General features: G+C 36.0%; 1 protein-coding gene across 1 annotated transcript in view; it reads left to right on the top strand.

The window, feature by feature from the left end:
* Positions 1-17,003, top strand: part of LOC136804211 (uncharacterized) — a 28,893-nt gene extending 11,890 nt beyond the window's left edge. The window contains exons 13-32 of the mRNA XM_067060912.1: positions 583-663; positions 1,041-1,192; positions 1,540-1,648; positions 2,425-2,586; positions 2,922-3,050; positions 3,435-3,507; positions 5,231-5,429; positions 5,774-5,956; positions 6,186-6,281; positions 6,588-6,668; positions 7,596-8,038; positions 8,932-9,185; positions 9,566-9,674; positions 10,315-10,429; positions 11,040-11,132; positions 11,852-11,981; positions 12,654-13,057; positions 15,375-15,514; positions 15,816-16,067; positions 16,706-17,003. Of these exons, the coding sequence (XP_066917013.1) occupies positions 583-663; positions 1,041-1,192; positions 1,540-1,648; positions 2,425-2,586; positions 2,922-3,050; positions 3,435-3,507; positions 5,231-5,429; positions 5,774-5,956; positions 6,186-6,281; positions 6,588-6,668; positions 7,596-8,038; positions 8,932-9,185; positions 9,566-9,674; positions 10,315-10,429; positions 11,040-11,132; positions 11,852-11,981; positions 12,654-13,057; positions 15,375-15,514; positions 15,816-16,067; positions 16,706-16,905 (3,405 nt within the window). The 3' untranslated portion in view covers positions 16,906-17,003. The remainder of the gene's footprint in view (positions 1-582; positions 664-1,040; positions 1,193-1,539; positions 1,649-2,424; positions 2,587-2,921; positions 3,051-3,434; positions 3,508-5,230; positions 5,430-5,773; positions 5,957-6,185; positions 6,282-6,587; positions 6,669-7,595; positions 8,039-8,931; positions 9,186-9,565; positions 9,675-10,314; positions 10,430-11,039; positions 11,133-11,851; positions 11,982-12,653; positions 13,058-15,374; positions 15,515-15,815; positions 16,068-16,705) is intronic.
* The last annotated feature ends 7,117 nt before the right edge of the window (positions 17,004-24,120 follow it).

The following is a 24,120-nucleotide window of genomic DNA, read 5'->3' as shown; positions in this document are numbered from 1 at the left end:
TCGGAGTTTTCTTTTAGTTGGTATCCGTCGTTTAACGTATAACGGCGTTACATCATCAAAAGTATTTACATTCACACAGCTATTGAGTAGCGCTTCTATTAAAAAACTCTGATCAAAGATTTTTTTGGCCGGGATTGAGAAACTTTGTCCAGGGTATACAAAAGGTCACTGGTCGGAACGCAATGAGTTGGGTTTATACCTTTTGAAAAAAATTTAGTCGAAGAACTTTTAGTCCGCCACTAGTTATCACCTTTCCTAGCTAGCAATGTCTTCTGACATAACATCATAGTCTCAACAACTGATTGGTTGTAGGTGGCGTAAAATAAGTCCAATCAGCTAGTAGACGTTGAAGTGATGCCTATCGTGAATACATGACCTGTGAGTTTGATTTCTGCCAAAAAAATCACATTAAAATAAAGAAGCTTTGAGTGTTGCATTTTTGTAAGCAAATGTGACCATTGAAAAAAGAAAATTTGATTGGCAATGCTGTCAACTGTCATTTGGAGCTCAAACTATACTATTCATTTTTCCGTCAGTAAAAGAAAAATAACTCACAGAATACTTTAATGTTTTTGTTTGAAGGTTTTGGTGACATCAATAGACGAGAGTGTTCCGTCAGAGTTTGTCAATTGTGCACGTATCTTCGATATCAAGTACAGTCCGGTAGGTTTTTTAAAGTGTTTTAATGCAAGTTTGATCGGTCAGATGGCAAGGTCAGGTAATTCAAGATGTAGTATGTTTTTGTGAAAGTTTAACCTATTCATGATATGCACCACTGCAATGACTTCACGAAATTACGCAACTTTTCTATTTTTGTTCCACCCAATACGTCACTTTTTCTATTGTTAGTGACGTATTGGGTGGAAAATTTTAAAAGTTTTCAGAAGATTCTCCGATGGTGCATATCATGAATTATTGTGTAGCCAAGCAAACTTGACGATCGCTAAAGTTCTTACTATGATGTCTTTTATTCCATCGCTTCGCTCCTTTGATAAAGAAACTTACAAACTTTAAATGACACTGTTTTGAAATGCCTTTAGATTGCGTTTCCACCGGTACAAGATAATAGCACAGTGATAAGCAATGCCAAATTGGATAGTTTCTTTGACCAATTACACGAAGTTAACATCAAAACAATCATCAACGCAGCCACAGGATCTGCTTTGAACTACATCGTTGCCGAAGCTACTAAGTATTTTTTATATTATCACCATTTCACGCTCTTCATATCGGTGAATATCCAACTCCACGATTGTCGATTTTGAATTCACCCAATTTTTGATCGAAGATTACAGAAATTTATTGAAAAAGGCTCTATTCAAACTTTGGTCTGTTTGTTTAGATTTCGATCGCTTTTTCACCATATTTAGACAGTAAATAAATTAAAAAACCACTAAGATTTTCACTATATTTTGTCCTCTAGTGAATTGATTAGGGGTTTTGCGTATGGTACGTCTCCAGCATCAGTCAGTCCACACATGGTAAATTCGCTATCGTCAGATACAGAGACTTACAGTACTATTTTTTACCTTTTTTCAGGCGTAATTTATCACACGCCAATGGTTATCAATGGATTGGTACCTTGGGAATGAATGATCATTTCCCTTACAACAACGAAGGAAGGTGTAATGGTACTCAAGGACCTACTGTAAGTGCAGTCTGTATGTCTATCGAGATAAAAAAACCTGGATAGATAATCCTCCTTTTAAGTGACTGCGATTTTACATTGTTGACGTGATGTTATATCCGCTATCTTTGATCGAAGTTTTTTTGAATTGGTACCCGTAAAGAAGCCATTGCAGTGTACACAATTAATGTCTACCGGTGCTACATCATCAAATGTTTTCGAAGGAAAGTAGATCTAGCGCTCTCGATGCATTTACACCGCTATTGAGTAGTGCCGCCATTAGGGTACCACTTTTCAAAAAACTCCGATCAAAGATTTTGCTTGGCCGAGATTGAGCAACTTGGTCCATAGTATATAAAGGTCAGTTCCTTCACATTCATCTATTTATCATTCTCGTTATAATACGAGTTGAAATTATAAAGTGTCATTATGATAATGTGATAACCATTGCAGAATTATATCAACGCCCCAATATCACACAAATTGAACAGTAACTAGAGTACACGTTTTTTTTATAAAGATATCCAAAAATTTTGAAGTCTCTGAATGTTCTTAACTTTTTGAGGTTTAAGTCTAAAAATGTTCTTATGAGTATTTTTGTCCATTTTCCTAAGATGTTTTAGAATCCACAAAGCCTTAAGATGTTCTTAACTTATTCTTAATATTTTGGCCATGGAAGCCTTATGTTCTTATATACTTTGTTCTCATAAAAAACGTGTATCCTTGTCAGACTACGCTGAACCACAGTTTTTCTTGTCGTTATTATGTTATTTGAATTTTTCTTCTTTCGGTTATAGAATCTTACTTGTATGGAGACGTTTAGAGGTACGATCATGTTTAAACCCAACTACGCGACTTATGGCTTTGACAATGGTTATTGGAGTGCATTGAAGGGTTTACTTCAAATGTCACAAGAGGTTGCTAAGAAGAACGGTCAGCCAACTGGAAACCTTCCCACTGTAAGTAAAATATATTATACTGTATTGCAATCAGAATACTTTTATTCTAAAGATGTTTCATAATTTTTGAACTAAGAAAACATTCTTTTTATGAATTTTACTGGTTTTGAAATAAAAAACAAAACAACAAGCACATCTTCAATAATTATTTAAATATCTTTACCCCACCCTTTGAAGATCTACCCCACTCTTATTTCTTACCCCTCCCTTCCTTTTTTCTCCTACCTTTTAATAATTTTTTGATTTTTGACTCTACCTCTCCTTTAAGTATTGGAGAGCGGGGTTCAAACTATTTGAAGTCACATATTATCGATGGATCCCCATTCTTTTTTCAGGATGACGAAGGGCTTTTACAGATAGGATTAATCTATGACGCAGCTTATTCCACCATCACCTCCCTTGCTGGAATTATTGACGCTTCGGTGACTTGGAGTACTCAAGGTTTCATTGACCGTTTTATGCAGGTAATGTCTTTAAATATACAATTGCACCTACCAGCAATTTGAGCTCCACTTGTAAACACGATTTCCTTTGAAATTCAAAATGACAATCTCAACTTAAAGGTCTTATAATACCGTTATGGTACAGTGCCGAATACAATATCATATGGGATTTATTTTTCTTGTTCAGAATTTTCGTCATATTTTTAGGCGTATTTTTACGTGTAAAATAGGAAATACAGGATTTGTGTAAGCGTTTTCAGCCAATCAGATTGCTCATATTTTACATGTTGACGATGAACTTTTTTATTAAGAAACATCCAGTTCCTTGGTCAATTTTTTGACGTTTTTTTACGCTTTTGGAGAAAGATTTTTCATTCTACTGAACATTCACTTGATTGTTTTTAGATTGTCCATCCCATGCCTTTGACAGGAGATTCTGTTATTTTCGATAAGAACTACGATCGCTCCAACTACTCCGGTAAGTTATTTTTCAAGTGTTGATTTTGCGTGGCTTCATCCCAGGTTCTAGGTGGCCCCTAAGAATCTAGGTGGTCCCTACTGGAAAACTATTCTAGGTGGCCCCTAAAAGTTTAAAAACAAAGAAAAAGTGAAAGATTTATTATCAAAATTAAACAAAAGCAAATTAAGTTTATAACAAAAGATTTACTGAAAAAGGTCTGTAAAAGGTTTCAAGCTTTGGTACCAATTGCCCTGAAACCTTTTAGCCCCCCCCTACGACCAGGGCGTGAAGCCATGTTTTGCTAAACTGTTTCTGTTCAAAAAATTAAAATGGATATTTGTACAGTCGTACAGTTGACGCTCTCTAATTCGAAATTCAAGGGGGGGTTAGATTTCCATCGAATAGTATCGAGCGTCTTTATGAGAGTTTCTTGTTGACGGTGACTTTCAAAATTATCAAACAATGGAGCGAGTAGTAGAACAAGAGCACTCCTACATATGTGTTTTCGATACCGCCATTGAGAAGAGTTTTCCTTATATTTTCGTTACCAGGGGGGAGGGTACCAAGTTGTGGTACTGGACCAGTGCCGAAAAGTTGTACTTTCTTGTTTTTTGAAATTTATCTGAGACCACCACCACTTAGTACCCTGGTACTAAGTTGAATCTACCCCTTAAATAGGTATACCACCCCTTAGTACCCGGTAAAATCTTGATATCACCATTGAGAAATGACACACCACCGTTAAGTACCCTGCACTAAGTTGATTTTCCCCCTCAAAATAGGTATACCACCCTTTAATTCTTAGTAATGGTACTTTCTGGTACACCTCCTTTAAATTTTCTAAAAAACTTTACAACACTGTATTACAAAACATGCCACACCACTCTGTACCACCCTTGCCTCATATTGGGCATTGAGACCACCATTTAGACCCTTGATACAAAGTTGCAAAAATGTTTTTTTCATATATGTGGGGTTTTTTTCATTTTTCAGAAATCGTGATTTTTGGGGCTTGGGGACGAGTTTTTCGCCAAAACGAGGCTAAAACTTTTAGGCAGCCTGGATCTGGCTGAAATTTTGGAAACAATTCTTCCTTGGATGAATGAATATCTGGGTGTCTACAATTGGGCCTATAAATAATTTGAAGCTACTGAAGTATATTATTGAATTGAAATTATCTTCAACTCATTATCTTGCATTTTCTTAAAAATTGGATAAGTCAAGAGAAAGTGAAAGAACCTTCTTTGTAATTTTGCAGGATTTTGAGTACCAGATACTAACTTGATGCCTCATATTGAGTATTGAGACCACCATTTAGACCCTTGATACAAAGTTGCAAAAATGTTTTTTTCAATTAGAACCACAACTTAGTACCATGTACTAAGTTGTTTTTTACTTTCCTTATCAGACCACCACCCGGCACTGGCCCCCACAACTCAGTACCGACCCCCCTGTAGTCACCAGTCTTCTCAAAAGCTGAACACACTGCTAAGGGCTGATAGGTGTATCAAATAGACCTTTTCATAAATTACGTCACGAATATCACTTGCCTCGTTCTGAAATTATTGCCATGGTGATTAACTCCCAGCGTATTTTATTAAAACTACTTTCTATTCATAAAAAATCATTTAATGTCTCAAGGGACGTAATCAACATGGTAATTGTTTGAATACGAGGCAAGTGATGTTTGTGACGTAATTTATGAAAAGGCCCAGTAAAAGCGGATTTAATTTCATCATAGCTCTCCTTCTGCAAATCGATTATTCGGAAAATATGACGATCATTGGAAAAGAATCTTTAGTTGCTAAGCGTTATCTGTACCTTGGTGACGACGTTGCACCTTACAATATCAGTAAAGACAATGTCTTGAAAGAGGTTCAAATCACTGGTCAAAATATGTTTTATATGCCAGCACCAGATTCTGAATTGATCAGTGTTACGTAAGTGGGTTTCTTAATTCTACTACTAAAACATGTTCATGCTGCTCAAAAATAAGATTATACAGCCAGTTCTCTTTTATCTTGAGAGTTGCTAGACAGCTAAGGAAAAGCCCTCCATCAAAAAGGTATTTTGAAAATTTGGATGTAAAAGGTTTTGACAACACTTGCATTTACTGAACTGTAAACCAATTTGTTCTTCAAAAAGTCTGAATCTATAAAACTAGTTGTCTTATAATCTGGTGTGGTCAGTATCCACAAAAGCTAGTTAAGTGATTTCTTTATGACCATAACCAAACTATGCTGGAAAAAGTCAATTTATCATTTATCTATTTTCTCGTTTATAGAATTAAAGGCTGCAAATCGACGATGAATTTGAAACATCAAACATCAGAAGCAATGCAGAATGTAAATATGACCATTCGCATTCCACCCGCATTCTTTTGCACTGGCGGTTGTGGCGGTATGGTTTCGCCTGATAATCACCACATGTGGGAGAATGGAGAATGCATTCAACAAGACACGTGCTCGTATGTAGTACCTCTTTTAATCTCTCTCGTTTCGTTACTGACAGATATTTTCATTGAGTTCGAAAGCTTTTTGTTTGCATCTTGCAGTAGCTTTCCATTTTCCAGAAAGCAGGATTCGCATTATTCTTATTTTTTGGCATTCTAATTTTTCAATCCACTTTGCTAATCAGCTGTCTCGACACCACGACACAAAGTTTTATTTATTGAATTACTGTATAATTCATTACAGCTGTAAAATTGATCCTTTCACCAATCAACAATTATACACTGGTGCAAATTGTGAAGTTCCTTCTTGTCCAGGATGCATCTTTGGCGATTGTTTAGCGTAAGTAAATCTCTGACTAATACACTCTTTTTAATACAAACTTTTTTTTGAGAATAATCTCTCAGAAGAATATTGTTTCAAGTAATACACTCTATCATTCTCCATTCTAGAGCTGTGTAAAAGAGTACCCTTATCTGTCTAATAAAAACGTGTTTGGTGATCAGCATCAGTAAAAAGTAATCAGTTAAATGATGTTTAACTATTGAGAAAAGCAAATTTTAACCCCCCCCCCCCCAAAAAAAAAAGAAGACAATGATTACTTAAATCACAATCTCGAGAACCAATAGTAATTTCTTTTACCTACAGGCCAGGAAATTGTACTTGTCATGAAGCTTACATCAATACAGATAATTCGACCAATGACTGTGCCATTCCAACATGTCTGAAGTAAGTTCAACTTGTATACTGTTTCTTTATAGACCCACAATTCTCACTCGAGTACTATTGGTTCTATTAGTAATATTTTTCTATAAATTTATTTGCTTCACTGTACTCGCTGCATTCTTTTTGGAAGTTATTCATGGTATGCATCACTGGAAGGTCTTCTGAGAACTTTTAAAATTTTCCACTAAATACGTCACTTGAACAAAAGAAAAAATGACGTATTGGGTAGAAATTTTTAATAATTCTTAGAAGAGTCTCCAGTGCTGCATATTATGAATTCTTTGTATGATGACAGATTTGATTGATGTCAAATGACTGCGTATTTGAAAACATTCGAGACTCGTAAACTCATACCCAATTCCTTTCATGTAGCTATAAACTAATCGCGTATCGGGCCATTCCATTTTATATCCATACAGGGGGGGATGGACGAACATTTCCAGGGGGTGACTTGAGCAGAATTTCCAGGAGGTCTAAAAGAGTGTTTTTTTGTTTTTCCAGGGGGTAAAAAAATGATTTTAAAATTCCCGAGGGGTAAAAGACTGATTTTAGTTCGTCCACCGATACTTACAGGTATAGATTACTGGAATAGATTACCAAGATACGTTGTAGAGGCAAAGACTGTCAAAATCTTTAAAGAAAGACTCAACGAAGCTTGGAAAAAACATCCGAAAAGATTCGAGACAAGACAATTGTAATCAAGATCCGGTTCTCAGAGGCCCTCGTGTGCCTTGAACTTGTATACATTATTATTATTATTATTATTATTATTATTATTATTATTATGAAAATAAATTTTCCAAGGGATGTTTTGCTAATTTTTCCATTTTCCAGGGGTATCTCCGAGAAATCTTTTTTGACTTGAAAAGGGTCGTCCACCCCCCCCCCCTGTATGGAAATTTAATGGAATGGCCCATTGTTCAATTTAAGATATGGTTGCCATGCGATGAACGGTAATTGCACTGGAGGTGATTTCTGTAAATGCAAGCCAGACTATTATGGAAAAGATTGCTCCCAAAAGTGCGATTGTGTAACTGGAAAATGTTCGGACGGGAACAGCGGTTCCGGTTTATGCACGTGTGAATCAAGTCACACCGGGAGTCGATGTCAAACACACATTGCGGTTATTGCAGCACCGACCGCTGTTGCTGCTATGGCTATCCTTGCTGTTTTGTTCTATATTGGTCGCCTCTACTACAAGAAGATTGAATTGAACGCGCAGTTAATGAGCACTGATTGGATGGTTGAATGGGATACTATACGCATGCGCCAAAAGAAAAATAAGAGTAGTGCTAAGTCTCTCATCAGTATGATTAGTATGGTTTCAGGAAAGAGTGAACAGAGAGAAGAGAAAACTGTTTGTGTAAACCAAGGTGAGGAATAACCACTGTACATATATATTTATACATCCCAGGACCAAGTTACTCAATGCCGGCCAACCAAAATATTATGATCGGAGTTTTCCTGAAATTGGTACCGGTGGAGAGAGTGCTAGTTCTTATTTCGTTTGTACACTAGTGATGTAGAGCGCCGTTTGTCGGTAAGCAAAGTTTCAAACACTACAATGGCTTCTTTGCGGATACCAACTTTCAAAAAACTTCGATCAAAAATGGCGGATATAGCTTGGTCCAGGGATATATAAAAGTAAGTGGGAATAACCAGAAATAACGATGCTCCCGGAAGCACGCATTAAGGGGGGAACATTCGGTTCAAATTTTGGGGTTATCCGACTTTCTGGTGTTATTTGAGAATATCCACTAAACTCGATAATAAACCCTGGACTAAAAAACTACATCCGCCATCTTTGATCTGAGCTTTCTTATCGAAAGTGGTATCCGCAAAGTGTTTCAAATTGACGTAAAACGGCGCTATATTATCAAGTATTCAGGGAAAAATAGATCTAGCGCTCTCGGTACATTTACACCGTTATCGAGTAGTGCTACCATTAGGGCACCAGTTTCAAAACTCAGATCAAGGATTTTGGTTGATTGGGATTGAGAAACTTCTTCCAGGGTCATTATCCAATCCCATCATTCATTGTATCGTATTCCAAGGTGACATAAAATATCTAAATATCGTCATTTTAACGCCCATAACATAACCTCTTAAAATTATAACTCTTTGACAGTAAATTCACGTATACAAAATACTCTGTCGTTACAATGATTCAAGAAAAATTGAAGCGCCACCCTTGTTTATAGCGATCCGCTAAGGTTGAAACTCTCGTATTAGAGAAACTTTTAATAATCTCTGCTTCTCCATTTAGGTAATTGGAATGGAAGAGACATTGTTGTTAAATTGATTCGTAAAGAAAACGTAGAGTTGAACGATCAATTGAGATGGGAAGTGAAAGAAATGAGAGACATCAAACATCCGAATCTCTGTCTCTTCATTGGAGCTTGCATCGATACTGACCACGTGGCCATCTTGAATGAAGTTTGTGGTAAAGGCAGCTTGGAAGATATTTTGTCCAATGATGATATCGATCTTGGATGGGATTTCAGATACTCAATGTTAAAGGTTGGTTTGTTTATAGTTGACACACTCTGAGAACTTTTTGTTTTGTTCGAAGCTCTAGTTTAGAAGTCCAAATTTCTACCTTTCCTATTTCTCGTTTTTGATAAAAGTCGACTGTTTAAAGTCAATTCGATGGCTTTCTTCCACTGTCAATACAATCATAAAAGCACTTCCTCTGTTTCTGCTGTCTCTTACATATCTAACGGTGGTTTTGCAGAAAGTCGACTATCTAATTTAAATTCAAGATGCAAATTACATTCCGATAATGCCTAATCAAAACTGGTACTCTGATACTTACAGACCCCTTAGTAGAATTATCCAAAAAATTGGTTCAAGGCATGGACCTCAGAAATGATTGAATCGCATCCTTTTCGTACTTGCAGGATATTTGTCGAGGAATGATGTATTTACAAAACACAGATATTGGATCACATGGTCGTTTGAAGAGCTCTAACTGTTTGGTTGATAATCGATGGACTATCAAACTTTCTGGTAAGTTTTTGTGCATTTTTCGTCGCCTCAAGAATTAAATAAAAAAAACCTACTAGGTGAGGCTTTACTATCTCATGTGTAGCAAAAAAATCTTCAAAATGGACTGAGAAGAAAAAAATATGAACATTTTTAAGAAATCAGCTGTGTCAGGCTGTGTACATAATTTTCTGCACACGATTTTAAAAGAAGTCTATTTGGCAAAGTTTTGTAACTAGTGATCTCAATCTACTTGACTGGATCGGGCTACCCGAAAACAGGAAGCGTGTCCAGTTTTAGAGCTTACTAGTCCGCCATCTTGTTTTCAATTGCAAAAGCACGATTCGAATGTTTGAAATTCGAATGCTCGAAAATGTAAGATGAATTGGAAAACAACATTGCCGACTTCGAAACTGGACAGAGTTCCACGGGAAATCTGTAGCAGTTAGCCTATCTAGTGTGTAAAAGAATATGATATCTGTGTTTATATGTTTGTAACTAAGAAGAACTGCCATCACGGTAGAAAATTTGAATCGATCGTTTTCTTCGATAATGGAAAAAGTTACGAAAAACTGAAAATCCTCTAAAATCCCTCTTCCACCGGATACCACTGGCTGTTTGGGACAAAACATTTAATTTAATTTTATATAATCCTATCATTTAGATTATGGACTGAAATCTTTCAAATCTGGTCAAGAAGGTGTTCGTGTCTTTTCACCAGAAAACGGAATCGGTGTTAGTTTACCAAGGTTCAACGAATTGGATGAATGTGATTATTAGTAAGTTACTTACAGAAGGGTCGAATTCCATATAACCTTAAAACAAAAGTTTGATTTTCGATTCAGGAAAGTGGATGAATTTTTCTCTTTTGGGAATGGGTATAACAATGTTGAGCAAAAATTAGGCTAACAAATTATTAGACTCAGATATGAAGATCTTTCTTTGAAACGCAAAAAGTAAAAAAAAGTTAGATGAATTTTTCTCTTTTGGGAATGGGTATAAAAATGCTGAGCAAATTATTAAAATGACTAAAATTTAAGCTAACAAATTAATAGATTCAAATATGAAGATCTTTCTTTGAAACACAAAAAGTTAAAAAGCCATGTTTTTTAAAGACATCCATGCGTGGGCGAAGTGTTCGTACTGAATTCAATATTTAATTGAAATGAAAAGTGTACAAGCTGAATAAAACGTAGACAATTCGTCTTAAAATAGATATCAAATTTCTGTTTTTCCAAAGCAAGTAGGATTTATTCATTTCGCCGTTTTTTCTGTCACACCAATAGTTTCTTATTGTGGACAGCTTCGAAACTCGGCCAAGTCTCTGGTTTTACGCATTAAACATTAGCAATTTTAACCGTTAAATCATTTTTCTGTCAAACCGAATAGTTCATTATTGTGGACAGCACCAGAGATTGCAGCAACTGGCGTCTCTCATCTCGATCATGTTGGTTATGGATCAAGAGCTGGCGATATGTACAGGTATTTTAAGAGAGACATTTTCATAAACACTCTAAAGGTTAAATTAGACTATGCTATAGTATACTATATTTATATAAGACAAATCGCTATCTAAGAAATAAGCCGAAGAAAATTCGCAAACGGGTTTTTTTGCCGAAAATAGTTTACAGTCGGTAAAGTTTGCCAACTCCGACTTTTTTCTGTATACCGCCATACCGCCATATTTTCCCGCTTTCACTATCACTGTAACGGACGATAACATCGTCTACGGTTAAATGCAGTCGACCATACCCTAATTTCCAGTGAATTATATGCCCGGGGTATCAGGGGTGCGAGATGACGGGTATGCACCGCCCAACTTTCGACGTTCAGACCCTTGGCGGGTCTAAAAAGGAGGTAAAGTAGAAAAAAGCGTATTTTTCGAGCCTTAATGAGACTAATTTGTACCAATTTGACTAAATTTCGATTTTCGAAGGAGCAGAAAGCTGAAATTTTCCTACTCTTTCGACCCTTGTTGGACTGAGATTTAATGTGCTAATTTTCTTAACCTTTACAGGGAGCTCCAGGCTCCAAGAAGGTACCCTCAAGGGCAACAATTACCCGTACCCTTTACTTGCCTAGGTATCCTTTCCCCTGGGATCATATGGTCACATTTTCTTAATTCGTAGAGCCTAAACCTGGAGCTGTGTGAAGTGTAAACAAAATGATGTTAAATTTCTTTTAATTCTTTCTGTCTGTAGTTTTGCTATCATCATGGTTGAAATGTGCACACGTCAGCATCCATACCACGAGGTGGATCATTTAGGACCAGCTGAAATTGTTCAAATTGTTGGTAGACTCATTGACCCCGGAAAAACATTGAAACTTATTGTGAGTATTATTTCTTATGTTTTAATTCACCTTAAAATTACCTTCAAAAATTGGAAGTTCAAAAATTTACATTTCTATTGATGGGAAAAATATATCATTAAAAGCTGATACATCTGATGATTGCGTATGTAGCATGAAACTTTTAGTAGTGTATTTTACATGGTGATTTTTGAAATAAAACTTTATTGAATTTGCTCTACGAAAAGTATTGAGCACTCTTTTAATGGTTGTTCAACAAACACATTATCATTAAAAGCTACACCTCGTTGGGAAAGAATAATTTGAGTGGATCGACGTAAGCCTTAAAACAATTCTCTGAAAATTGAATATGAAAATGAGAAAGAACTTTAAAAATGGACAGAATGGGTTATGTTTTAATATTTTCTTTGAGTGATGAATGGTATCAACATTCATGCATAACGCTGCGCTTGCCGCGTAAAATTATAAGAATGTTTGAAGTACAATCCATGGAAGTATAAATCGTTCTTGTAAAAGAGACCTACTTTTTCCCGTTCCGCTCTTAAATACATGCGAACTGTTCACAACTTAAAGGGTGATCTATTTTTCTTTATTTTTAGAAGACATCTATATTAAAGTTAATAGTGAAAGTTTTATTCTAATTGAATTGAGTTAAAGTCAATCTTTTAGAATTCATCTCCGTCCCTCTTTTAGCAATGCCGTGACTACGAGAAAATGGCTGTCGATTGTTTGCGTCCGACCGTCGAAGAAGACGAACTGCCCAATGAAGAAAAACAAGCCTCAATGCTGATGCAACTTATCGAACTATGCTGGAACGAAGATCCAAAATGCAGACCAGAATTTAAATATTGTTTGTCGGAACTCGGTAAGATTTGTCCACATCGCGGTGAATTGATGGATAACTTGATCGAATTGATGGAGCAATACACAACTAGCTTAGAATCTATCGTCGCAGAACGTACTGCTGATATTATTGTAGAGAAAGAGAAAGGAGACTTACTTCTTAGCAAGATGTTGCCACCGTTGATCGCTGAAGAATTGAAATTAGGAAAGAATCCTCAACCAGAATACTTTGCTAGCGTTACCATCTATTTCAGGTACTTATACGACTTAGTTGTTTTGATTTTGATTTTCATATCATAAAATCGCTGCTGACTTTAAAAATACTATATTGGAAGTTTTATCGTGACTTGGATCACGAGATTTCATCGGATAATGTGGAGGATGTTCTCAACTTCAGTTCTCAACTTCAGTTGAGCTAGAATCTGAGAATGTCTGTCTGTGTGTGTGTGTGTCTGTGTGTCTGTGACAAAAACTTTGGGGCAGGCTGGAGACTTAAAAAATGGTCCGATTGGGCTGAAATTTTGAACACTTGATCCTTGGGCAAATCCCTGGGGTGTTTTTTTCATTTTTTCAAAATTTTGATTTTTGGGGCCTGGGGACGAGTTTTTCGCCAAAACGAGGCTAGAACTTTGGGGCAGGCTGGAGACTTCAAAAATGGTCCGATTGGGCTGAAATTTTGAACACTTGATCCTTGGGCAAATCCCTGGGGGTGTTTTTTTCATTTTTTCAAAATTTTGATTTTTGGGGCCTGGGGACGAGTTTTTCGCCAAAACGAGGCTAAAACTTTGGGGCAGGCTGGAGACTTCAAAAATGGTCCGATTTGGCTGAAATTTTGAACACTTGATCCTTGGGCAAATCCCTGGGGGTGTTTTTTTCATTTTTTCGAAATTTTGATTTTTGGGGCCTGGGGACGAGTTTTCGCCAAAAACGAGGCTAAAACTTTGGGGCAGGCTGGAGACTTCAAAAATGGTCCGATTGGGCTGAAATTTTGAACGCTTGATCCTTGGGCAAATCCCTGGGGGTGTTTTTTTCATTTTTTCAAAATTTTAATTTTTGGGGCCTGGGGACGAGTTTTTCGCCAAAACGAGGCTAAAACTTTGGGGCAGCCTGGAGACTTCAAAAATTGTCCGATTGGGCTGAAATTTTGAACACTTGATCCTTGGGCAAATCCCTGGGGGTGTTTTTTTCATTTTTTCGAAATTTTGATTTTTTGGGCCTGGGGACGAGTTTTTCGCCAAAACGAGGCTAAAACTTTGGGGCAGGCTGGAGACTTCAAAAATGGTCCGATTGGGCTGAAATTTTGAACGCTTGATCCTTGGGCAAATCCCTGGGGGTGTTTTTTTCATTTTTTCAAAATTTTAATTTTTGGGGCCTGGGACGAGTTTTTCGCCAAAACGAGGCTAAAACTTTGGGGCAGGCTGGAGACTTCAAAAATGGTCTGATTGGGCTGAAATTTTGAACGCTTGATCCTTGGGCAAATCCCTGGGGGTGTTTTTTTCATTTTTTCAAAATTTTAATTTTTGGGGCCTGGGGACGAGTTTTTCGCCAAAACGAGGCTAAAACCCAAAATGCTATAATTTTTCTTAAGCCATTAAGTTTACAATTGGGCCTACAAATGATTTCAAAGATACTGAAGTTGAGCCAGTGTGGTTAGCACGTTCGACAGTTGAGTTAGAATCTGAGAATGTGTGTCTGTGTGTGTGTCTGTCTGTGTGTATGTCCCAAAACTTTGGGGCAGCCTGGAAACTTCAAAAATTGTTCGATTTGGCTGAAATTTGGCACACTTGTTCCTTGGGTGATTATCTGGGGGTGTTTTTTTCATTTTTTGAAAATTTTGATTTTTGGGGCCTGGGCACAAGTTTTTCGCCAAAACGAGGCTAAAACTTTGGGGCAGCCTGGAGACTTCAAAAATTGTTCGATTTTGCTGAAATTTTGCACACTTGTTCCTTGGGTGAATATCTGGGGGTGTTTTTTTCATTTTTTGAAAATTTTGATTTTTGGGGCCTGGGCACGAGTTTTTCGCCAAAACGAGGCTAAAACTTTGGGGCAGCCTGGAGACTTCAAAAATTGTTCGATTTGGCTGAAATTTTGCACACTTGTTCCTTCGGTGAATATCTTGGGTTGCTTTTTGCATTTTTCAAAAATTTTGATTTTTGGGGCCTGGGAACGAGTTTTTTGCCAAAACGAGGCTAAAGCTTTGGAGCAGTCTACAGGCCTCCAAAATGATCGGATTTGGTTGAAATTTGGCACACTTGTTCATTGGGTGAATATCTGGGGGTCTACAATTGGCCTATGAATGATTTGAAGCCACTGAAGTTGAGCCCAGTGCGTTGCGCACGTTCGACTATTTTCTACACTGTTTGAAATTAGACATTCTGATTACATATAATTATCAAGTGTGATTTCCTTACAAGGTATGAATCCCTAAAAATACGGATTTACTTAGTGGGTCAAGATCCAAACAGAGCAATAACTCACCGTTTCCACTGCAGGAAAACGCCTTTACAACATCAACTCGCTTATACCAGGGTTTCCTTGTATTTATACAACTTATATCTTCCTTTTCTCCAGTGATTGTGTTGGTTTTGGTCAAATTTGCTCAGACGCTTCACCTTATCAAGTGGTCGAATTATTAAACGACTTATATTCGATTATGGATGATATTATCGAATCTTTCGATTGTTACAAAGTGGAAACTATCGGAGACTGCTGTAAGTCTGAATTTCTCTGTTTTTCTTTTCATCATTTTATAGTTTGTATTTTGTTTTTTCATATAGAAATTATTTTTCGGTAGAATTTGCCTTACCTTATTTAGTCACATGGAATCTAGTACGTTTTTATTACTAAAAAATCTCCGTTATCGGAAATTATTGTAAATAGCTAAGAGAGTTTAATGGTGTTCTCGAAAAATAAAAGATAGGTGTAAGAAACACGGTGCTAACTTAAGTTAAAAGTTATACCTATGTTGGTACCCAAGTAAACCCTAAACCTATGATATTTTCCGCTAAACAGACGTCGTGGCCTCGGGATTACCGACACGTAACGGTGACAATCATGCCGGCGAAATTGCGTCCATGGCACTGGCCCTTATGACGACCATCGATGGCGTTGGATACAAAAACATGCCCGGCTCTCAAGTACAGCTTCGTATGGGACTGAATACTGGACCCATTGTGGCCGGTGTTGTCGGCTCGAAAATGCCGCGTTATTGTTTGTTTGGTGATACAATGAATACAGCTTCTCGTATGGAAAGTGGTGGTTATGGTGAGTTTTTATTGAATTCTGCATATACTTTAGTGTATTTCCGAACTCAGGGCCCACGTCACCGGGGGACAAGGGGGGGGGGTCAAAGGGGGTCATGAACTCCCCCCCAAGGTGGGGCCTTCTTGCAAAGTAAAAATTTTTGGTTGTGCCAGACTCTATATTCATTGCCCCACCCCCACTTTTAATTTCATGGTGTTGGCCTTGGAACTTAGACAGACCCCTAAAATAAATGCTCTTTTAAAAGGCAGACACTTCTATTTGTTGGACTTACTGGACCCTCGACTTCTAAGTTTCTTGTTTGGAGATTGAATTTATGTTGCTATTGGTAACGGACATTAGAAATAATGTTGCTATAGAGAGATTACACTAGATGCTGAGATTTATCTCAACTTTTTAAAATATTCAACAGTCGTACGATATCTTTTGTTTGAAAATCTCTAATAATCAACGTGATTTTTTTATGAGACTATAGTAACCATCAAAAATTTATTTTGATATTTATTCTAGTTGCTATAGAATTGAAATATCTTTGTCAGACCCCTTTTTGGTACTCTTACTTTTACCGAGTGTTTGATTTCGAAAAAGTCGGATAAATATTTTATTGAATGCTAACTATCCTTAATTTTCGAACTTTTTAGCTTTGAAAATCCACATGTCGGAAAGCACTTATACAGTATTGGAAAGCCTTGGTGGTTATCAATCCATTTGTCGTGGTGAACGTGAAGTCAAAGGTAAAGGACGAATGACCACCTATTGGTTGACTGGTAAAGATAACTCGGAATATAGAATACCATCAGAAGACCTCGCCATATCTGCCTCCAAACATAACTTCAAGTAATTTATCTCAGATGTGATTACATCAATTTCAACTTATTTTTTGTAAATTTTGACTTTAAATTATGAAAAAAATATGTAAACATTAGAATTGTTAAATTATATAGATTTTTGGTTTTAGTAATAGATTATTTATTCCCAGCATTTGTTTTGAAATTAATATTTTTTTTCCCAGCATTCCTTTAACGTGGATCGTTTTTTTTCGCCAAAATAGAATAGATTCGGAGTTTTCATTGATTTTTATAGCTCGTCCCATTCTATTCATTTAGGGACATTCGAAGGTTTACTTTGAAAATACAATCTGAATGAATTAATTCACTTTTCGCTAATCTGACCATCTAAATTTAATCAGAAATTATTTAAGTTTAAACTGTTCATTTTAATAATTTCACTCTCAAGGTGCAATTCTTATTAGCGAACGAGGTCATATCTGTCTAATAAAAACGTTCTTTGTGATCAGCATCAGTCAAATGATGTTAATCTATTGAGAAAAGCAAATTTTAGCTCAAAATGAATAAAAGATTACTTAAGGTGGGAGTCACATGAAGTTTTGAGATTTGGTGAAAAAATTATCGATTTCGGGATTTTGCGTGTTTTATGACCCTATACCCTTTCTGAACACACTCTGAAAATTTTAAGGACGTAGCATTTATATTTCCTGAGATATAAGGTTTTTTCTAGACCCTGATCGAAAGTATTTTCCTTAGCAACGAAAAATCATACCCGTTGCTAGGGCCCGATTTCTTTATGGCTGATCTAAACATAGGATCATGACATACCAAACGAAAGATCTTTTTACGCCCTTTTCGGGCGTCTAAATCAATACCGCCTTTTTTTCGCGGGATTTCCTAATATGACGTAATCAAAGATGGTAACCAAAGAAATGATATTTTTAAAAACATACAAATTTTGGAGGCTGTCAGCAGTGATTTCGACTTTGAAAACTGCTTTAATGTTGGATTGACTGATGACATTCTTAGCTCTTTGATGTCATTCTTCTCAACTTAGAAAGCTTGAGCTAGGTGAAACCAAAGACTTGATTCTCAAACTCAACGTTTTCGATATGAACTTAGTTTGACGACACCGAAAAACTTATTGAAGGACGGAAGACCAAAGGCATATTCAATGATGTATCTATTTAAAGATCCAAGTGTTAAAGGAATTGAAAGCCTGGAGGCTGGTTTAACAATTGTGTGTGATGAATTATTGAAGGTCTGGGGCGCTCCCTCCGCCCTCTGGCTGGATTATTTACATGTCACGAAGAGTCGAAGAAATCGTGCACGGCTAGATAGATGTCCAAGTGGATTCTTGTATCACAACAGATCAACTTTAGATTAACCTATAACTGGTAGAATCAGTGAGGAAAATATACTAGGATGATCTATTACATTGACAATATGGTTTTTGTTGTGAAAACACATTTAAATAGACCTTTTCGCCTTTGCGTCCGCCATATTGAATTGTATGCAAAAATTTAGGTGGCCGAACTGCCGTGGTGAAATTCCCTTAGAAAGTATGCAAAACATATGCAAGTTTACACAAAGATTAAAAAGACAACAAAGCATCTTATAAATAAATATTATAATCATTAGAACAATAAAAGATGGAATTTCTTAATCCAAAAGGAAATATTTACAGAACAACAAAAGCCTTTTAGGAATTTGTTCTTAAAGACATTGCATATTCTGTTTTCATGCCATAAAAAAATTCCACGAAGACGGAGTACACACATCAAACTTTCAAAACACGCAAACTGAAAGCAGTAATTATGACGTCACACTTTCTCAATGTTTTGATTTGATCATTTGGCGGCTCTATTCCCAGGAGAATAATTTGCCGTCAGCCGAATAAGGATTGTTTTTTACCTTCGCGGGTGATTTTTCAGTTTGAGTTTCTGTCTAATGTTATGGTCTTTTGAAGTGCTTGTTCTAAGAGATGAGTGAATATAATTGTTCTCAAGGATCGTAAGGTACTGTATTTCTATTTCGCGGTTGCCTAGATTGACGGAATTATAGTTTGCGGATGTCCGGTTTTAATGTTTGTCCGTGGTCAGACATGCTGTAATTTTTTATCGTGGGTAAAAATAAATCGACGTTTGACCATGATTCGCCTACCCGGTTGCGGTCTTTGTTTTGAACAAGCTACTTTTTCGAGAGGGAGCTTCGAAAGTTTCATTCCTTTCAACTGGTTTGATGTGGCTTGTGTTTTTTATGAAATTCTTTGGATATGCCTTATATATTTCATAATTACTGTCGATAAAAGGTAAGAAGTGTTTTTTCTTCAGCAAAACTCTTTGTTTGGCAATGCCTCTGGGTGAGTGCTGTGATTTTGTAGTGATTCTTTTGATGTTTATGTTTTTAAAATTGGCTTTTGATTTGTTATTTTTTTTAAGAGTGAAAGTGAAAAGCCAACTAACTGACTTACAAATCCACCACTTTTTTGAGCCTAAATTGACACAAACACAAGCTATTTCATTGCAGCCTGAGAACAAATATTTTTAACTAAACCTTTGTTAGACTGGGTTACTTTACTCAAACATGATGGACACTTAAGTTATTTGATCAATACAATTAACTGGTACAGTGTGAGCTGTCAGATCAAATCTGGCGTGTGGCTGGACGTACCGCTCTTTATATAAATTGTATTGGTAATGCTACGGCTGACGATAATTATAAATCTTGGGCAAAATTGTAACCTAACAGTTGCTATTTTGCCTGAGATTGCTTGTTTATCAACAGTGTGGTATTGCCTCTATCTTTTATTGCAAAGAGACAGCTGGTGTATTGCAACATATAACTCTATTCGTGTCGCTTGGAGGCAGGAAGAATCAAAAGTGTAGAAAACTATCAGCAAAGGGGGCACTATAAATGTGGTTCTTTGTTTTTGGCAGTTTTTAAATTGTGTCAAAATTCTTCATTTGTTCCTGATTAAAATGCTTGCATAGGAGATACACTCTTGCGATTCAATGGAAGGACTGCGGTCTGCGTCATACGTACGCTTCAGAAAAGTTAAGTGACTTGCAATTTTTCCCTAGCGTTACGTTAGTTTGGACCAATAAACAAGAAATTCCTTCATTTTTCTTTTAACAAAATAGCATAGACATATTTTTTTATCATTTCAGCGCGTGTCGTGCCAAAGAAATTTAATGATAAAATTTAAAAGGTACTACTTCTGAGTTTACATTTTGCATTGATTTATCAAATATGTTTTTCAAAAGAAATTTATTAAAAACATTTTAAATCTGAAGAATTTTTTGTTCTGAAAAGTATGAACTCAATTCAAAGTATAATTTTACGCACAAAAGTTTTTAAAAGCTGTGCTGGAGTATTTTGAGTAGTAAGTTTGTCTATTAGTCTATTAAGGAGTTGGTATATAGAGTCAAGCGCTCATCAATCTGAAACACCGTTCAACATTCTAAACGTAAAGAAATAAGAAATAGAACTAATTTTAAACGACGCCTGTATAAAAATTGTTGTTGAGGGATTTGACGGTATTCTCAGAAATTTTCTGAAATAAAGTAATATTTCAAACTCATCCCTTTGCATGATTAAATTTAAGGCTATTCTTTTAAGCTTGGTACTCACATATTAAAAAAATTGGTGTTTAACACTTATTGTGCGCGTTTATTGTTAGTCGCAGGCGTTTAACTTTTCAGATCATCTTTTGTACTCACCGGGAGCTTTTTAGCAAAGAGAGATATTTAAAAGAGGGGAAAAGTGAAACAAAATCTTGGTACTCACTATTAAAAGATTGGCGTTTAACACTTATCGCGCACGTATAATGTTAGTTTCAGGCGTTTAACTTTTCAGATCATCTTTTGTACTTTTTAGCAAAAAGAGATAGTAAAAGAGGGGAAAAGTGAAACAAAATAGAAAGCATAAACCTAAAATTACAAAAGAATTGAATCGTGTTTATATTGCGGTGCCTTTGAACCTTTTGATATGTGCGTTTAACTTTTTACAGGCGTTTAATATTAAAAGCATGTGTTTAGCACTAAACGTATGCGACTAATGAGTGAGTACACCACTAGGATAAATTTTTTTAGTCGTGTGCGTTTAATTTATCAGAGGAAGTTATAGCGGCTCACTATAAGTACCAAACTAAAGAGTACAGTGTACAGCAGTAATTTCAATTTATAAAGGGAAAGAAGTTTTCACCGGAAAAATATTTCGCAGTTTTTGCAGGCTTTTAGACTTTTGTGATTTGTTGAAGTTTCCTGAAAAATAATTATGAACTTATTGCAAGTGGTAATTTCAATTAAGTGAAGAAGATTTCACTGGAAGAAAATTTTTATCAAGCTTTACAGGTTTCGGTTTGTCTGAAACCGCAAAATTAAGTTCCCACAAAAATTTTTAATCGGTAATTTTTCCTATACTGTATATAATTTGTGAGTTTCCCTAACATTCGTAGCCTAAGGTTCCTAGGTTTTTTTTATCAAAAAACAACATGCCGTCAAATAAAAAAATCTAAGATTGCGGTGATCCGCAAAATGTAAACAAAACTATTTGACCAACAGTGAAATTAATTTATAATTTTCCATAAAAATTTTTCCTTCGACGTTAGCACCCTAACTGGATAAGCAGAATAAATCAGTAGTCTATTGAATAAATTTAGTTGACGACAACGTCATCTAATGTTTAATGCTTTATAAGACAACTGGAAATAAGTATTCAATAGACCGCCACGTTCTCAATTCAAGTGAACAATTCTAAGCTAATAAGGAGTTGCTGGCTGTTAGGCGGAGAATGCCAATTACAAAACTTACCTTTAAAATGCATAAAGCAAATATACCTAACACAGGTCTGACCCTGAACATTCCTTATTAGCTTTAAAAAAGTACACAAAGAAGAATAAAGAAAGAACTGGCAGCTTTGTTCCGCCATTTCATATTTCCCCTCAGTTCACAACCCTGACAACGCATCAGACTGTTAAGTGTTTTGTTCGGTGTTTTGCTTGGTGTTGAAAATTATCCTGTTCTGACAACAGACAAATCAGAGTAGTGTTTGTGTTTTCTGGGTTTAAAATTAATCACTTGTGTATATACACCTAACAGTTTGTTTTTTTATTCACTTTGCGGCAACACGTATTGGTACAGCAAGTCCAGTGCATTGTCAGATTGTCAGGGTTGTCTCAGTTAGCCCCATCGGTAGATTAAAAATGAGTGGGCTATGTTCTTTAACGTCGACGGCAAGACCAAAAAATTTTAGAATTCTTACAAATTTTATTTTCTTTGTCCCTCCATTTAAGCAAAATCTTAGGAAGTTACTTGTGAAAAGATCTCTCTAAGTTTGGTTTATTGCTATAACTCTGCTGACAGCCTGTTTTGCCTGAGACAGCAAGCAAAAAATGCCAAACCAAACAAACAGCCAAGCAGTAAAATATCATCTTTTGCAAAGATGAACTGCTTTGAAAGCATATTTTTCTGGAAAATATGTACTTCCAAAGCATGAATGTTTAGTTATTAAAAGAGAAGAGAAACAAAAAACACAAACATTTCAACCAATCAATTTCTTACCAACAATACTTCGATTTGTTTAGCCTCGAAATTACAGCATGATAAGAAAAGTTTGTTTGTAATTTACTCTAGCTGTAATATAATACCAATTGTACAAACAATAACCCATAAAAAGTAAATAAAAAGCAAGTTTTTCCAGCAAAGCATCCAGAAACTACCTCCATTTTGTAAAAAATATCTTCCCGCCTCTTTTGAATTGAGAAATCAGTTTTTGAAATTTCAGCCTGTACCCGTGAGCCTGTGCCGCGGATGTCTTTTTCAAGCAAAATTTACTACGGACTTTGATACTGGCTGAAGATTGAATCTGGTCTTTAAAATTAATATTCGGCGAAAATCAGTCTAGAATCACAGGACTTTTTTCTTGGTAGGGGTGTCTGTGCAAAGTTAAAAACTGCATGTACTTCCCATCCAAAACACCCCCATATTTTTGGTTTTTCTGAAAGCCAGATAAATTTGCCACATTTTTCTGCCCAGGCAGATGTCCGCAATTAAAATTGATGGGGTCACAGAAGCTATCAAAGTGAGAGAGCACGTAATTTTGACACAATTTCTTTAAAAATCAACAGTATAAAAATTTTTGAACCATCTGCCTAGGCTAATTCAGGTGCAGATAGGTCTGTTCAACCCAAAAATACAAAAAAATCCATATGCGTCAGGCAAAAAAGTTCATGCTAAACGCCAAAAACCGTCTAAAAACAAACCCCTACTGGCGTCTCAATTCTGGCTTTCGGGAAATGTTTAGGTCGGAAATTTAAACTTTACTGGACACAAAAAGGATGTAACTTTCATATAAAACTGTTTCCAATCGTTTAGCATGCGTATAACTCGAAAAATTCAATATCTAAGACCTGGAATCTCAAAAAGCGCAAAATCGGTATTTTACAGACTGGGCCCCTTACGATCGTTGAGTTTTTAGTTTTCAAGAGAAGCAAATTTAATCTTTCTTCTACAAGATTACACTTTAATATAATGCCAATTATGCATGTAAGTTTTTAATTTATACTTTCTTTTTGCATATGTTTTGCATACTTTCTAAGGGAATTTCACCACGGCAAATTCGCCACCATTTTTTTTGCATACAATTCAATATGGCGGACGCAAAGGCGAAAAGGTCTATTGACTTAAATCAATGTTGACGTGGAGTTTGGCGCAAAATTTTAAGGATTGGCGCACATCACGTGAAAGTGATAGTTTGGAATTTCTGGACTATTTTGATATTTCAAAGCCTTTTTTAAAGTATATAAAGTAGAACTATAGTCCATTTTAGTCAAACAGCGAAAGAATTTTGTAAAACGGTCGATTTATTACAGAGAAATAGAGATATATATCTACTTCTGACTTTACGGACCGTTTTCTCAAAATAGGTTTCAGGGGGTTTTCGCACACCTTGGCAACGTTTTCTCAGGATTGACAAGTGCTATGAACTTGAAATTTTCAGGAGAAATTCAATTTATGGTCTAGAGTGTTATGAATGGATTACATTTTTGAAAAAATACTTCTTTGATTTCTTAATTCAAAAAATGCATTTTTTAGTTTCCAGACCCCCTGGAATGAAATTTAAAAAAAAAATTCCATTCATAACACTCCTTATCCAAATATTAACAAGCTGCAAAAAAAATTTTTGTGATAGGTTTTGTAGATTTTTCTAAAACGTTGACACAATATTTTCACAGTACATTACCCCCTGGCTGGTTTTACCCCCGT

This window comes from Clytia hemisphaerica, unplaced genomic scaffold (genome assembly GCF_902728285.1).
Source record: "Clytia hemisphaerica strain Z4C2 unplaced genomic scaffold, Clytia hemisphaerica genome assembly, whole genome shotgun sequence".
NCBI classification, from domain to species: domain Eukaryota; kingdom Metazoa; phylum Cnidaria; class Hydrozoa; order Leptothecata; family Clytiidae; genus Clytia; species Clytia hemisphaerica.
The sequence above is the reverse complement of the archived record's forward strand: the minus strand, read 5'-3'. Positions and strand labels throughout refer to the sequence as shown.